The sequence below is a fragment of the Carassius carassius genome, chromosome 25 (genome assembly GCF_963082965.1).
Source record: "Carassius carassius chromosome 25, fCarCar2.1, whole genome shotgun sequence".
Lineage (NCBI taxonomy): Eukaryota > Metazoa > Chordata > Actinopteri > Cypriniformes > Cyprinidae > Carassius > Carassius carassius.
The window spans coordinates 15,940,510-15,956,357 of NC_081779.1; the positions used below are offsets into that span (position 1 = coordinate 15,940,510).

Below are 15,848 nucleotides of genomic sequence, written 5' to 3' on the forward strand. Positions count from 1 at the left end.
AAGCATTCAAAAACTAATGACTTTGAGAAATGAAGAGGAAAGTTGGGATGCATGTGCAAGGGTCTTCTTGACAGGATTGCTTTTATTTGTTTGTTTCTTGTTTTTGCTTAATTATAAAGGAATATATTTCTAACTGTTGCTCTCTTATTATCATTGTTTAATAGGGCAATATTGGTTTCCCCGGTCCTCAAGGGCCTCCTGGACTGCCTGTAAGTCAATGCATGCAAAGTTATGACCAGCCCATCTTCTCTCGTGTGCAATGATGAATGCCATGAGGAATAAAACTGCACTGTTGTGGTGCTTGTTCAATTACCTCTCTATAGCCATTGTGTATGTGCTGACAGGTTATTTTGCAAGGCATGTTTTAGCAGAGGTTTGGGCTTACTGATGAATTGAGTCTGAGCCAGAATGGATTTTATTTTAATGTTGTCCAGATTTATGCTTTGTGAGCTTTATCTAACTTTCTTTAATTTGCTTCAATCGACACTGTTTGAAACAACAAACTCAGCTGACTCAAACTCACGCAACAAACTCAAACTCCCCCCCCCCCCCCCCCCCGTTCTTTTCCTATTAGCATGGAAAAGCAGAAAATAAAGATTTACAGTATGCCAATCTTTTCCGAAATGAAATTTTCTGTGGAATTGATCCGCTTATTGAATGATATATAACTGAACCACTGAGGAGTGTGTGCAGTCAGCAAGATTCAGGAAAATAGAAGACATTGCCAAAAGAGACAGTCAATAGAGGGATATTATTATTTTTTTATTCCAGCTTATTTAAAGATGAAGTCAAATACTCCTTCTGTTATTTCCTTTTAATGTGCAGAGACAACTGTGAGTGAGCCATTATTAAGTTCTTGAAGAGTCTAAACACTGACAATTTCAAAACTTTGTTTGTTGGAGTGGTCTGACATGTCAAAGCCTCACTCAACCAGTGATGTGAGTTTAAAATGGACTCCTTTCATTAATCATTCTTAAATTAAATTAAAGTTAAACCAATGAGATCAAATCCACCTGCTAGACACGGCAATACACCTAATGATTTAACAAGCATGAAGCCGGTCAGAGACTCTTAAACCTGCTGCCGGCAACTCTTAAATTCAGTATCATTATTTATGCAGTATTTTTCTCGAGGGAAAGTCTTTATGACGTTGAAATCCGCTGTCTTTGACCTTGCTGAAAAAAAAGTCCTGACAAAAAAAAAATAGTTTTCTTCCCACAGGGCACAAATTTATTTACAGTTTTTCTCAGTCGATTTTAAATAAGGCCAATGCATTTAGAAAAAGTACAATATTATGAGAACAGTCTGTCTGGAATATTATTTTGTTTCTGTTTCGATCTCTATGCTAACTGCTTAAATAGCATTGATCTTCATTTAGGTGATGTATCTATGCAGGAAGCATTTCCTGAAGTATTATCCAGTATGAGATTCAGCTCAGGTCCATGACTTTGTCATTATGCATGCAATAGCTAATAGGAATGTTTTGTCCCATGGCTATAGAGGTAAAAACAATAACTCTGCATCATTTGTCTCTTCCTGGTATACATATGGCAGGAAAGAAGGATTCATGAATTAACTCTCCTTACTTTCGTCCCTCGCTTGGAAAATAAATGCCAAGCATTTGGCAGGTGTATTAACGTTTTGTTATGCTGTTAAGATCACAATTATCTGAAATGCAAGGCTGTAAAAACAAGTATTCTCCAGATATTGTAATGCCATTATAATAGAATGTCGTATGTCTTAAGAATGTATATGGCGAATAGACATAAAATGCTTATATTTTCATTTTTCGGTGGCTCTGTTGCTAATGCCTCTTTCATTTTTTAAAAAATCATAGGGTCAACAAGGTCAGAGAGGGACAGATGGACTTCCAGGACAGAAAGGTGAACAGGTGAGTAACTCAAGAATACAGAAGCCCATGGACAGTTTACTGTATTATTGAGTTACTTTTGTTATTTTCACAAAGGCTCCACCAGGAAATCCTGGCTATCCTGGAACCATGGGACCACCTGGACTCCCTGTAAGTGTTATCAACAGTTGACTGACCATTGACAACTGACCAGATGCAGAGACATATATTATATTATATTATATCATATATTAATGTTTCGACATGTTGTATCACTGCCAGTTGTTTGATTGGTGGGTTGAAGTCATAATGCTTTTTTTTCCAGGGCCTTAAAGGAGAGCGTGGAAGTCCAGGAACTGCAGGGCAGAAAGGAGATTCTGTAAGAACGGACTCGTTAAACAATGTTAAAAGTGTCCAATTTATTCATTGGCTTTCAATGGGATCTATTTTTGGTTAAAATATTTGTATTATTAGAAATATTAGCAGATAGTCACTTGTAATTACACTTTTTTTTAAATACAAACATATATAACTTACATTTTAACAAATAAACATCCACCCCCCATCCCACCAAAAAAAAAAACAGACCCTTAAGTGCTATCCAGTGGTAAAAGTAGGTACTGAAGGCATAATAAACATATTAATCACAAGTATTTAAAAAGGCAATAAAAGGGGACCACATTTTTTCAAATAACACAATCTTGTCTATTAGGGTGTACCTGATTCTTTCTAAATGTAGTGTACTCGTCAACTCTGTCAGCCACAATTTAAGAGTTGGAACCTCTTTTTTCTTCCAAAACAAAAGAATAAGTTTTTTGGCAGATATCAACCCATATGAAACAAACTGTTGTTGTACCCGTGTAAGTCTCAAAAATTCTTCGGAAATTCCAAATATAATTAATATAGGATCTGGTTCAATAGAAATGTGCATTGTATCTGAAAAAACTTGGAATATTTTGTTTCCGGAAATTCTGAATGGGATCTATTTTCATGTCAGTAATTTATGTGATCAAAAATACAGGAAAACAATTATTTTAATATACAAAATAAAAATATATATTAAAATAGAAAACATTTATTTATTAATTTATTTATTTCCTGTGATGGCAAAGCTGATTTTTCAACTGAACAGCATTTATTTAAAATAGAGGTCTTTTGTAACACAGTAAAAGTGTCATTTCGATCGATTTAATGTGTCCTGGCTGAATATAAGTATTCTTTATAAAAATCTTACCGACCCTTTTGAATGGCGATGTAGTTATTACACAAAAATACATACTTTTCAAACCGCCTCAACCTTTTGTTTTGACTGTCCTTTGGGGGTTTAAGCCATGCAGGAGCATTCACAAAGGAAATCTTATAATGACTTGGTAAACAGTGTTTGAAACTTTGCACTGTTTTTAAAAAGGGTCCACCGGGATCTCCAGGTTATCAAGGACCAGGCGGCCCAGCAGTGAGTAAACATCCGGTTTTCATGCCTTTATTTTTTCTGCTTCACATATATATATATATATATATATATATATATATATAGACTCTTACCTGAAGTCATGACTCTCAACAGTGCTGCACTTCACTGCTTTGTCTTTTTTTATCATTGGGATTTTCTTGGACGGCTGATAATCATGCACGATATGTAGAAGCCAGATTCCCTTTTATATTATCTTTGTGAGTAATAACTCTCAGATCAAACAAAAAAGCTTCAAGCATTTTGTAGATTGATTGTGGCAAAACCTAGGAGATCGTTGGTTTTTGTTCTTTTCTTTTAGTCTTTCTCCCACAGATTCAACATTGTTCTCAAAAACTGCCAATTTGCAATGTTAAAAAACATGTTTCCCTGACTGGCAGGGTCCTAAAGGGGAAGCTGGAACAGCGGGACCTGTGGGACCAAAGGGAGATCAGGTATGAAGCATGTTGCTGATATATTGCCAACAAAATGCTTCCCTTTAAAATATCTTTCAATGTGTGTCATATCCCTTGATATCACATTCTCATGATACCTTATTCTTTGATATTACACTATGTAGAGCAAGATGTTCTGTTTGCATTTTCAAATGTACAAGGCCAAGATCTGAGAAATGTGCTAAACATATACCTGTTTTTCCTGGAAAACAAATATTTAAAAATGTTCTGTATTTACTCAGTAAATTATCTGGTGTATCATCTTCATGTTGTTGCTGTGATTACAATTTACAGTGCGCATAATAACATGTCTTGTGTCTTTTGTTTACAGGGCTTCCAAGGGTCCCAAGGATTCCCAGGACAACCGGTGGGAATTCAGTCATTATGCACCATCGTTTAGTCATCATTTACCCTACCGTTTCACTCAAAAATGACTCATTATACAGTAGAAGTGAAATAAATTCCACACTGTAAACAATTTTGACTTTAATTCTGAAATAAGCCTCTTCTCTTTTCTCCTCATGTCTCCAGGGTCCTCCGGGTTTCTCAGGAAAAGCAGGTCCTCCAGGCCCTCCAGGACCACAAGCTGAAAAGGCAAGTGACAGTACTATCATGCCTGACCACGCATTGATCAATGAAAATATACAACATAGTGACATCTTGAAATAAATCCTTACAGTACATGAGCAATGACATTTGATAAATGACTCACCGTTTGCATTCATAGGCATTATCACTTATGGTCACTTTCACAAACAAGTGCTCTGGCATATTCTTTTTAGTCATTAAATGGCTTGAATGTGGAGTGTAGATGCTTCTCTACCAAGCACTCACCCTTACTTTATTTACACCCTTAGGGTAGTACTGGAGTTCAGGGCTTACAGGGACCCACAGGTCCCCCAGGATCACCCGGGGCCCCAGGCATGCCTGTGAGTCTCAGAATCCTATGGATAGATAGCTTTTGAAGCAGACGTTCAGCCTGTGTTGTCTCTGTGCACAATTAAAACTTTCACAGTGATGATATCGTTTTGCATTTTGTTTTTGTTTATAGGGACCACCTGGAATGGAAGGACTTGATGGCAAAGAGGGAAAACCAGGTTTAAGGGTCAGAAAGTATAAGAAAATATTATAACCACATGCAGTATATACATATTCTGTTTTTATTATTTTTAACTGTGTTTTATTCTCACAATTGCACAGGGTGAACCAGGACTGCCTGGCTCTGCTGGACCCAGTGGAATGCCGGTATTAACCGTACCATATTTTCTTTCTTAGTTTTTATATTCCAAGTTCATTGAGGATTTTATCAGTGAAACATGAATACCAAAATCAAGATTGGGAACAAAGACTGAAACAAAGAACAAAGCCAGCTTTAATAAGGCATCTCTCATTTCTCATCCCAGGGTTTCAAGGGCTTCAAAGGACACACAGGTCTCCCAGGAATGAAAGTATGAGCCTTTTCTTTGAGTTTTATAGTCTTGTCATTATTTCTATTTTGAAATTAGCACAAATTAATAAAAAATGACTTCCCATTTATCCTGTCTTTAAAGCTGACATCTGTAATGTTTTTGATGTTCAAATACTTTCTCTTAATGAGCAAAGTCAACCGCAGAAGTGTAAATATTGCATTTTCATATTGTTCTGGGTGTCTGAATGACCCTACATTCCAAGTTTGAGCTCAGTCTATGGCATAGGTTTGAAACGAGACAGTTTGCTAACCCAAACAATGGGGACACTTTTTGGAAACAGTCATTATATTTGCAAATTAGCACATTTAATAGTGCAGAATTTACACATTACATCTTTTATTTCTACACTAGTCTCTCTTTATAAATATCTCTTTATATTTTATTCTATATCATCCCTCTCTCTTCTTTACTGTTATCTATAGGGGGATAGAGGACCTCAGGGACCTGCTGGAGCAACGGGAAGATCTGGTCTAGAGGTAAGCTGTTTTCTATTAGATATATTGCCACTGCATCTTTAAATGTGATGCAGATTTCCCAAAAAATGCTCAATAGATTTCAGATAATGAAAGAATGATCTGAAAATAAGTTTCTGCACTCTTAGACCAGCAACATACCCCATGCAAGTAAGCAATCACAGATGCATATGCTTGGCCAGTTTATTGCAACAGCGTGATCCCATTGTAAATACTCAGTGTGTGTTGTCATGTTACTGTGGCCGTTACGAACCTCAATACTCAAGGAAGAGGTAGAGATGGCTCTTCTTTACTGCCAAGCCATTTCACTGTTGTATTCAAACAGAGAGGAGATTAAGAGACATACTTATGGTTATAATAATATTCAGGAATATTCTCTTTAAACAGTTGTTCCATTAGTTAGAAGACAGTTAACACTTATGTCCTTAATATAATATTACATGATGTCCCTTGTGGCAATGTCGAAAAATTATACTTGCATTGTGCTATAATAAATTGCGTTCTGACACACACAGCTTGATAAGTAAAAACTTTTTTACTTTCATTTCAGGGTGATCCCGGTCCTCCTGGACCACAAGGACCACCTGGAGCTCCAGGACACATTGTAAGTATTTAAAATATCTTATAATTTCTACTTTTCTTAAGTTTGTACATAAACATTACCGTTTAACAGTTCGGGGTTGGTACAATCAATATAATGCATCCATGCTTCAAAACAAGAAATTTTACTGACCTCAAATTTTTGAATGGTAGTGTATGGATAAACCCCTTGAGAATGTGATAAATTAACACTTCCACTGTAAATTTTAAGGGTTCTGCCGGATCTTCAGGGCCACCGGGACCAGTTGGGCCACCTGGAGTCGTGAGGAAAAGTCTTCTAAAACAGATAATCCGTCAGTGATGTTTTTAATTGTTTGAATGCTTTACTGTTTTCTTGTTCTTTACCAGAGCATTAAGGGAGACAAGGGTGAGGCAGGAGATAGAGGGCAGCCTGGATTACCCGGCCCACCAGGACTCCCAGGACATCCCGGGCTGATGGTCAGTACCTAAACTAAGTTGGTTTACCATAATATTTACCATAAGTTTTTTATAGCATTATTATTGTATCTAGGAAGCTAAAGCCGAGTGAGAATCCATGTGCAGAAGTTTATTTGAAGGGCAATCAAGAAATCAGTGTCAGAAAACAGGCAGTTGTCAAAACACAGTCAAAATCGGCAGCCAGAACAAAAGGAAAATCCAATAATCAGAAGTAGAAGCAAACAGGCAAGAAGTTATACACAATAGTAACAGGCAATGGTAACAGAACGCTCAGTAAGGCAGTGAGACTGGCAATACTTCACAGAGAGTGTTTGGCCAAGCCATGCTTTATGGCTTCCAAACATTAAGTCACCAACGAGGCAGCAGAAGGGGGCGTAACAGTACTCGGGCAAGGGGTTTAAGGGAAACAGAACAATTTAGCTCAAAGGGAATCATTTAAGATTTTAAAGGGAATTTGAACAGAATCACTGTTTCACGGCTGATCACTGAGACGCCCTGCGATTCACTGAACGAGCCGTTTAACATCAAATCAGCGCTGGATATTAATATCCAAAGTATAGTGAAAACACTATCAATTAGCACAGTAACAAGATCGACAGTTTAAGACATTAACTTGTAAGCACAAAACACAAGATACTTCTCTTTTCAATATGAATAAGGCTTTATTAGATAAATCTAAGACATATAAAATAATCTAACACAATCTAATCTAACATAATCAAACGCACGCACTCACACATTCACACAGGTTGCAGGAAGATCGAAAGTTAGGAAAAGATGAGTTTAAGAGAATGGAAATGTGGAATCCCAAGTTTACAGCAATACGTGAAATTGCATAGACATGAACAGCCATCAATCACTTAATTAACCCTCGCATTGAGTTCCTCAATGAGGTTAAAATTATATTAAATACACCAGTACAAATGTCTGGAGGTAGTACTTGCGTCTCCTGTGTAGAGTTGTCGTTGAAAAGGGGTTTCCCGGTGTCGCTGATTGGCTGGAAGTTCAGTAGTCGTTGAAGTGACGTCTTGGGAAGCCCGTGGTTGGGCGTTGGCTGAAGATGCTGAGTTGTGTGGCTGGTTGAAGTTGAATGGGCACTCGAGGTCAGACTCCGGAGACACGGCGTTACAAAACTTAACTCAGAACACAAAACTCTCAAACAGAAAAGAAAAGAAGTAAAGTTTGACGAGACTAGGTGGTGTTTCTTCTCATCGTGGCTAAGTAGCAGCAGGCGTGCAGGCCGACACACGCTGGAACCGCGCTCAAAGAACAGTGATGAATAAAAGCATGGCTAAAAGCTAAAGCTAAGAAGCAAAGCTACAAGCTAAAAGCAGACATGACTAATAGCAAAAGCTTAAAAAAGTGAAGTGACATTCAGCCAAGTATGGTGACCCATACTCAGAATTTGTGCTCTGCATTTAACCCATCCGAAATGCACACACACAGAGCAGTGAACACACACACACACACACACTGTGAGCACACACCCGGAGCAGTGGGCAGCCATTTATGCTGCGGCGCCCGGGGAGCAGTTGGGGGTTCGATGCCTTGCTCAAGGACACCTAAGTCGTGGTATTGAAGGTGGAGAGAGAACTGTACATGCACTCCCCCCACCCACAATTCCTGCCAGCCCGGGACTCGAACTCACAACCTTTCGATTGGGAGTCCGACTCTCTAACCATTAGGCCACGACTTCCCGACTTAACAAAAGCTAAAAGCTAAAAGCATACATGACTGATAGCAAAAGCTAAATGCAAGCTAAAAGCTAAATTTTATGGTGTCCTAAGTATTTAAACTGGCCTGTTGGCCACACCTCAAATGTTGTCTTGACCAATCAGATATTGTCTTGGCTCCGGGGTATCATAAATCATATGTTATCTTATCAAGCACGTGGTCCGAATTTTCCAGCTCTTGCAGGGTATAATTTTGGACATGATTCCTATAACAAGAATATGATACATTTGACAAATAACTGATGGTCATGACTGTTTCAAGCTAGCAGATTCAAACACATACATATGAAACATGAATATGTATCCTTAAGCTATCCAATAGTTATTAAAAGACATACACAATAAGTGATTATAAACATGATAGTCAAATGTGTGGGTTATATATAAATTAATATGGAGTGAAGCGATGGACTGATATTCATTTATAAGTCTTTTTGAGTTCATTTTGGTCCATATATATGTAGAAATGACAGTTTCTGTGTAATTATCTGACAAAGATTTCTGTTCCTTAGGAATTTCAGTCTGGTTCTGCTAGGTGGGGGAAGTGTTTAAGGATATTGTGTATAACTCTCATGGGTTTACATGTGATGTCCGGCGTTGCATCTCAATTACTTGCCCCAAATTTGACAATCTCGTCTCCGAATTTAAATTGTCAATAATTGTTCTAGTGGTGTTAATTTTGAAAGCTGTTCTGTGAAAGAGTTGGTTGGTTGGTTATCTTGCTTGGGACTTGTGGCACAGAATGTTTTATGACTTCCTGTTGCCTTTCTGAGGAATTCGGCTCGTGTTTCAACCACAGTCCTAATCGACTCTTTAATTTGTCTGATTCGGGTCAGATCCGCTACAGGGGTCTCTCTGCTGGCCTGGCATTAGTTATTCTTTTATGACACTTTTTTTTTCTCTGATTTATGTGTGTGTGTGTGTGTGTGTGTGTGTGTGTGTGTATGTATGTATGTATGTGTATATATATATATATATATATATATATATATATATATATATATATATATTTTATTTATATATATAATTGTTATTTTTTTGTCTGTAGGGTGAACCAGGAAGTGATGGAGCGGTGGGTAAAGACGTAAGTATCTCATTTGATTTCCTTCACTATACAAATTTTATGCACAAATCTTTGTGACCACAATTACACATATTTTTTGAATTAAGCCGTAATTCCAAAGAATCAGTCTCCACCTTAAGCTGAAAAAGTTTTTATTTGATTGATGGCTATTTTAAAACTTCCTCACCAGAATTACTTTTATTTGAACATGCACTGATATAAATAAATAATCAGTTATGGTGGATTTTTAATTAGGTGTTTGTATGACACACATTTCAGGTATATCTTTTTTATGGGTAAATCGGAATTCTAGAGACTGGAATTTTAATTATATTTACATGTTCATAATACGACTAAATTCTGATTGACATAGGAATTTTTTTGTGCAAATAGACCCAATGATTATTACTGCAAAAGTTGTGCTATCGGTCCCAGTTTCAGTCCTATAATTATTTGTAACCGCAGGGAGCCCCAGGCCTGCCAGGAGAAACAGGTCCATCGGGACCAAAGGTAAGATGCATAGGAAGTTTTCACATCTCTGTTATAATGTCTTTGCACCATTGAACACTGACATCTTTTCACATGCATTTGGATACATCTTATTCAGGCATAAGAGAGAGTTTTCCCCATTCTAAATATGCATGCTCAACAAATCCTTTTAGTTTCTGTGCTTAACTTTGTCAGGTGGCTCCATCTGCAATCACAAGAGCATTTTATCTAACCTTACTTTGCCTTCACTCTTTTGTTTTTTTCTCCCTCATCTGCCACAGTAGCCTGTTTGAACACCACTCTCAGCTTACATCGTGACACCATTATGCTCCATAATAAAGCCATACATGAGCCTCTTTCTGTCACTGTGACAGGACAGCATTGTCAGGTTTTTGAAGTTTAGGTGTGAATGAGATGACAGCAGTGCTTTTCCCTTGCCTCAACCCATTATCTGTATAGACTGCTACATGTACAGCATTAGTGTTGGGAATGCTATTTAAACTACGAAGTATTAAAACTATCCTACCTTACAAGCCGTTAGCAAAAAGTAGCTTAACTACATTGAAGACATTTAGGTGCACAGTGGTTTTAGATGTGTACTGTAACTACTAGCATTAATTAGCATTTGGACCAATACAATTAGACAACACCATAATTTATACAACTAAACTGAAGACATAATAATGAACAGCGTTAATTATCTAAATATATATCCACAAAAAAGTAGATATGAAATGCAAAGTAAGAAATCAATATTTGTTTGTTTTATGCTATTTTTCTAAATGAGCCATACATTTAACTGGGGGGAAAAAATCTTGCTCCACTGCACTGTAGAACTAAAGAACTAAAACTTTTTAAGTATCTTGGTTAATTAAATAATAATAATAATAAAATAGTAATAGTAGATGGAACAAATTAATGTAGGGCATGTTGACTTGGCAACTAAATAAAATGTTTATAAGTGAGTACTTAAATTAGTAAAACTGAAATACAAAATATATATATAAAAATTTAATAATAAAAAATAATTATAAATTACAAGAACAACAAAATTACTAAAAGTTGAAGTAAAACTACAATGAAAATGTAAATAAAAAGTAAACAAATTTAATATAGTAAATATATAATATTATATTAATACTATTATTATAATATAATAAATGCTAAAATAACATTGCTCAGCTGCTTTAAGTTCAATACAGTGTGGTTTAGTAAATTAATTAAACAACAATAATAATAAAACAATAAATAATAATGTCCTGTAGTGTTTCTGTAGAATCTGTGTGTTATTCTTATTCTTATGTTTTCAAAGCAAAGCCAGGCTACAATACAAGCCATTAAAACTATCCCTCACCCATCTACAGTCTACACTGACTAAGCTACATCGATTAATCAATAGCTAATTTACAAAAATAGTTATAAAAACATACATAACCAGCAGAGTCCTTTTCAGAAAGTATAAAATCACAATTGAATGCAAACCAGAATGAAAATTACAAGCCACAACTGTAGCATTCATTGTATTCACTCTTGTCGGCCTTCAATAAAAAAGTAGATGGGACAGACCTTGAAGATTTTTTCTTTTGCGGACTGTATTGTGCTGAGCATGCATTTGTGTATAAAGCCTATTATGCGGTGCTATTACAGGGATCACTGAGTAGCCTGTGGTCATTGTCCTAGAATCAGCTGTGTGGTAAATCACAGCTACTCTTTTGATCCTATTCAGGGCGAAGCAGGGGCTGCAGGGCAAAGGGGACCCCCGGGAGAGCACGGACGTCCCGGCCCACCAGGAGGAGGCTTTGGTTTTGGCTCCAAAGGACCAGAAGGGATCATAGGACCAGCTGGACCCCGTGGGGAGAGGGGAAACCCTGGTTCACCTGGACCAGCTGGTGCCCCCGGACAACCAGGAATCCCAGGGAATGAGGTGAGGCTTTTTCAGTGATGGTACACTGCCAAAAAATAAAAATAAAAAAAAAAACTGACTAAAAGATTTTATTAACTGCCCGAAACAGTTTCCTGTCTACAGTATCATAACACTATCTACTTTATGAATCAATGTTTGCTTTTTATTTTCCTTGTCCACCATATTTTTAACATGAGAGTGGGCAGTCATTTGTAAGTTGGATGTACGAGGCTTATGTTGTCATCCGAGTCCAGTTATTTTTAGTGGATGATGGATAAGATACCTTGCAGAATAGTAGATACAGTATGAGCATTTAAACTTCACATTGTAACTATTTTATTTTTCCAGGCTGTTGTAAACTATGATGACTTAAGGTCCTTCATCAGGCAGCAGGTCATGAAGATCTTTGACGGTAAGAAAACTTTTGTAACCAGAAATATCTGGAAGCACTGAAACTTTATTTCTAGATGGTTTCATTTCACACAGAAAGTATCTTAGGGTGATTTAATTTCTTCCCCATCCCTCCATAAAAGATTGATTTCTGGACACATCACAACAGTCTTTAAGGCACTTTAAAGAGTTAAATACAAGTTACAGTGCATGTTACAGGTTAAAATCAGTTTGTTAATTTGTTGACAATTTTGCACTTATAATGGAAGTCTATGGGGCAGGTGTACACGTTTTTTCTTATTATTTATTTAGAATGGTTTTCAAAGTTAATTTGTTCCTGCAGAGCGTATGGGCTACTACATGTCCCGAATGCAGATGCCTGTGGAGATGGTTGCATCCCCTGGTCGACCAGGACCCCCAGGGAAAGATGGAAGTCCAGGCATCCCAGGTCCCCCAGGGATACCGGGCCGCTCTGGGCAGATTGGCCGAGAAGGAAGGCAGGGTCCCATGGGTCCACCCGGTAAGAGGAACTAATGTGCTAATGTTTCCTACAGCAGTCCAGAGTTCCATTTGCCCAGTCTTCCACAATGTTGCTTTCATATGTGTCCCCAGGTGCCTCTGGTGTAAAGGGAGAAAAAGGAGATAAGGGTGTTGGAGAGATGGGAGACACTGGCCCTCCGGGTGCTCCAGGTCTGACTCCAAAGTTTTCAAAGTCAATGTTAAAGTGGAAGTTATTTTGCCAACTTTGTTATGATCATTCTACTGTAATGTCTTTCTCATTCCTTCTGTTCCTCTCAGGTGTTCCTGGTCCTCCTGGTTACAGTAAGATGGGACCACCAGGTCCTTCTGGTCAGCAGGGCATCCCCGGTATACCTGGACCTCCAGGACCATCTGGAACAAAGGGCAAGGATGGTCGTTGTCACCCGTCAGACTGTATGAGTATGCCTGTGGAGTACAATCCCAAGGGCCCAGCTTCCAAAGGTCCCATGTATTAGAAAATGGTTTAAGAGAAATAAAAGATGGAGGATGGTAACCACTGATTGACAATCTCACTGTTACCTACCTGAGAAGATCCATGGAGAACCAAATGATTAATGTCATTTCCTTTCCGCATGATGCAATACCAAAACACTGGTTCACCACCAATGGGGACTTTTACAAGTTATTGTCTGCTGATGAACCAGTAAAGAAAGGCTAAGCATTAACATCACTACAATCACTGCAACTTCCCAAACTTGAGTGCCTTAACCCCTGAGTACTGTCCCATAATGCCATAATTTTTGAGTTTGTTTTTTACAATTATAGTAAATTGAAGACTTCTAGATCCCTGGACATATAATGTGTTGACAGTCGTTATAGGCACCCGGATTTATTCAGCGTTCAAGATTTTTAATTTCTTTACCAGGCCCTGTAAAAAATGTTGGTTTCTGATTGATATTTCATAACAATCTTCAAGGTCCTTTATTAACTATCATAGCAATATTCTGAGTTAAATCCTCCACGGCATGCTGTTGATTGATGCAGGAATTATTTTTAATTGTACCTTATTTTGTGAAAATGTTGACAGATTTGCACGTATAATGGAATTCTATACGGCATGCGTTCAACATTATTATTATTTTAAAAAAACATTCAAATTGAGGTATGAATCAAATTGATTTTCTGCTGAAAAGAAAGATGCTGTTTCTAGGGCTCGTATTGAATCTTGAATATTTCTTTAATAATATCTTTGTGAGGGGGTCATTTTGGCAGCTGCTAATTTAGCTATTTAACTGCTTAAGCAAAGACAGTGTGTCTTAAATATCCATCTGTTTCCAATGAATAATTCATTCAACAGTGTGAGACGTTTAATATAAATAGTTTGAGATTATCATTAGGCATAGGTACAGTTACCTAATTCATTAGGTTTATTATTCAAAATGAACCTCGCCATGGGCTTGTGTTGTAGATATTCATCTTTATATGTAATGGCTTTTTGTACTTAAAAAAAAAATCATCAGCATGACAGCCATTTTTATGGTCGTTTCAGATATTTTGGAATAATTTTATAAACTCTAAACAAATGGATGTTTTGTAAATGTAAGTTTTGTATGCAATTTTGTGACGTATCATGACGGAAAGGGTCTTTATTTTTTATATGAATATTTCAGTGACACCTATTTCTTGAGCTCTGTGATGACATCTTCTTCTCCACCACTCTGGACTCTTTACTTTGAAATACTGTACCACTTGCAGCTGAACCATCATGTGCTTCTAGAACCCTCTAATCTTAAATATGCTTTGCTAGTCATCCTAAACATCAGAACCCAGCCTCAGTTCAGTCATCTCTAAAGCAAACAGCATCTCACTGATTCTCTGCTGGCTGCTGCGTCAGCCAGTCTGATGCTTTTACACTCTGCACTTTATCCTCTCGTTGTCACTCCCTCAGTTTTTCTGTGTGTGTGTGTGTGTGTGAGAGAGAGAGAGAGAGAGAGAGAGAGTGTGTGTGTGTGTGTGTGTGTGTGTGTGTGTGTGTGTGTGAAGATAGCGAGGAAAGACTGTATATATTGGGTGGATAGCACTTTTCATGAAGTGAACATTATGAGCATGCCAATTTCAGATTAGCCTTTCAACCTTTTATTTATCCAAGCTTTAAAAAATCTCCCCCATCATCATGCATCTTATCATAGCGCTATTTGTAAGCAAAGTCATTGATGTGCACTTTTTTTTTTCTTTAAAGAAACTTAAGAGAAGCAATAAAAAGTTTGAAAGCAGAGTTCTCTATGGATTCGTTCACTTGTCAGTCCCTAAACAACGTATATATATACTGTTTATATCTTTAGTCTGTAGCATAGCAACAGTTTTCCGTTCACAGAGGATGACTGAAATGTCTTGAAATACTTAGTACTGAGCCCAAGGGTACAGAGTTTCCAGTTAAATTTTCAATGTTTTGTAAATAACAGCATGTATGATGGTGATGGCATGAATTTGGAAATAGAAATTTAAGATTGCTTATACTGAAAATGTTGTAACCATGGTATTTAGAATATGAATCAGTTTTGTGATGCGAGAAACATGAATTGTGTCCCAAATGACATGCTATATATGATGCATATGATGTCTTTCAAACTTGGTTCCGGGCACCCCCAGGGGGTCTCAAGGAGTACTAGAGGGTCCGTGGAAAACTTAAGAAAAAAAAAAGTTAAAACGGAAAGTAATTACCTTAAACTAAAACTAAATAAATGAATTTGATAAAAAAAAGCCATACATTAGTAAGGGGACCAATTGTCACTATTAACTAAACGGTTTGCCTCAGTAAACTCCAAATTTGCTGCTTATTAGTAGTTTGTAAGGTAGTTGTTAAGTAATTGGGTATGATAAACTGATAAAAACTATGGTCATGCAGAATAAGTAATTAGTATGTGCTTTATAAGTATACTAAAAAACAGCCAATATACTAGTAATTATACTGAGAATTGGTCCGGAAGTGGTACGGAAAATAGATTACAAATAAATTAAATAAATATATTTATAGTACTCTGAATATTAAACTAACTAAA

At 37.1% G+C, this 15,848-nt stretch overlaps 1 protein-coding gene across 1 annotated transcript in view; it reads left to right on the forward strand.

The window, feature by feature from the left end:
• Nucleotides 1-15,014, forward strand: part of LOC132104293 (collagen alpha-1(XVI) chain-like) — an 88,207-nt gene extending 73,193 nt beyond the window's left edge. The window contains exons 52-71 of the mRNA XM_059509664.1: nt 2,175-2,228; nt 3,258-3,302; nt 3,698-3,751; nt 4,083-4,118; nt 4,283-4,345; nt 4,609-4,680; nt 4,803-4,856; nt 4,952-4,996; nt 5,155-5,199; nt 5,643-5,696; nt 6,244-6,297; nt 6,505-6,555; nt 6,642-6,731; nt 9,513-9,548; nt 9,993-10,037; nt 11,743-11,940; nt 12,268-12,331; nt 12,653-12,829; nt 12,922-12,999; nt 13,108-15,014. Coding sequence (XP_059365647.1) covers nt 2,175-2,228; nt 3,258-3,302; nt 3,698-3,751; nt 4,083-4,118; nt 4,283-4,345; nt 4,609-4,680; nt 4,803-4,856; nt 4,952-4,996; nt 5,155-5,199; nt 5,643-5,696; nt 6,244-6,297; nt 6,505-6,555; nt 6,642-6,731; nt 9,513-9,548; nt 9,993-10,037; nt 11,743-11,940; nt 12,268-12,331; nt 12,653-12,829; nt 12,922-12,999; nt 13,108-13,304 — 1,512 coding nt within the window. The 3' untranslated portion in view covers nt 13,305-15,014. The remainder of the gene's footprint in view (nt 1-2,174; nt 2,229-3,257; nt 3,303-3,697; nt 3,752-4,082; nt 4,119-4,282; nt 4,346-4,608; nt 4,681-4,802; nt 4,857-4,951; nt 4,997-5,154; nt 5,200-5,642; nt 5,697-6,243; nt 6,298-6,504; nt 6,556-6,641; nt 6,732-9,512; nt 9,549-9,992; nt 10,038-11,742; nt 11,941-12,267; nt 12,332-12,652; nt 12,830-12,921; nt 13,000-13,107) is intronic.
• The last annotated feature ends 834 nt before the right edge of the window (nt 15,015-15,848 follow it).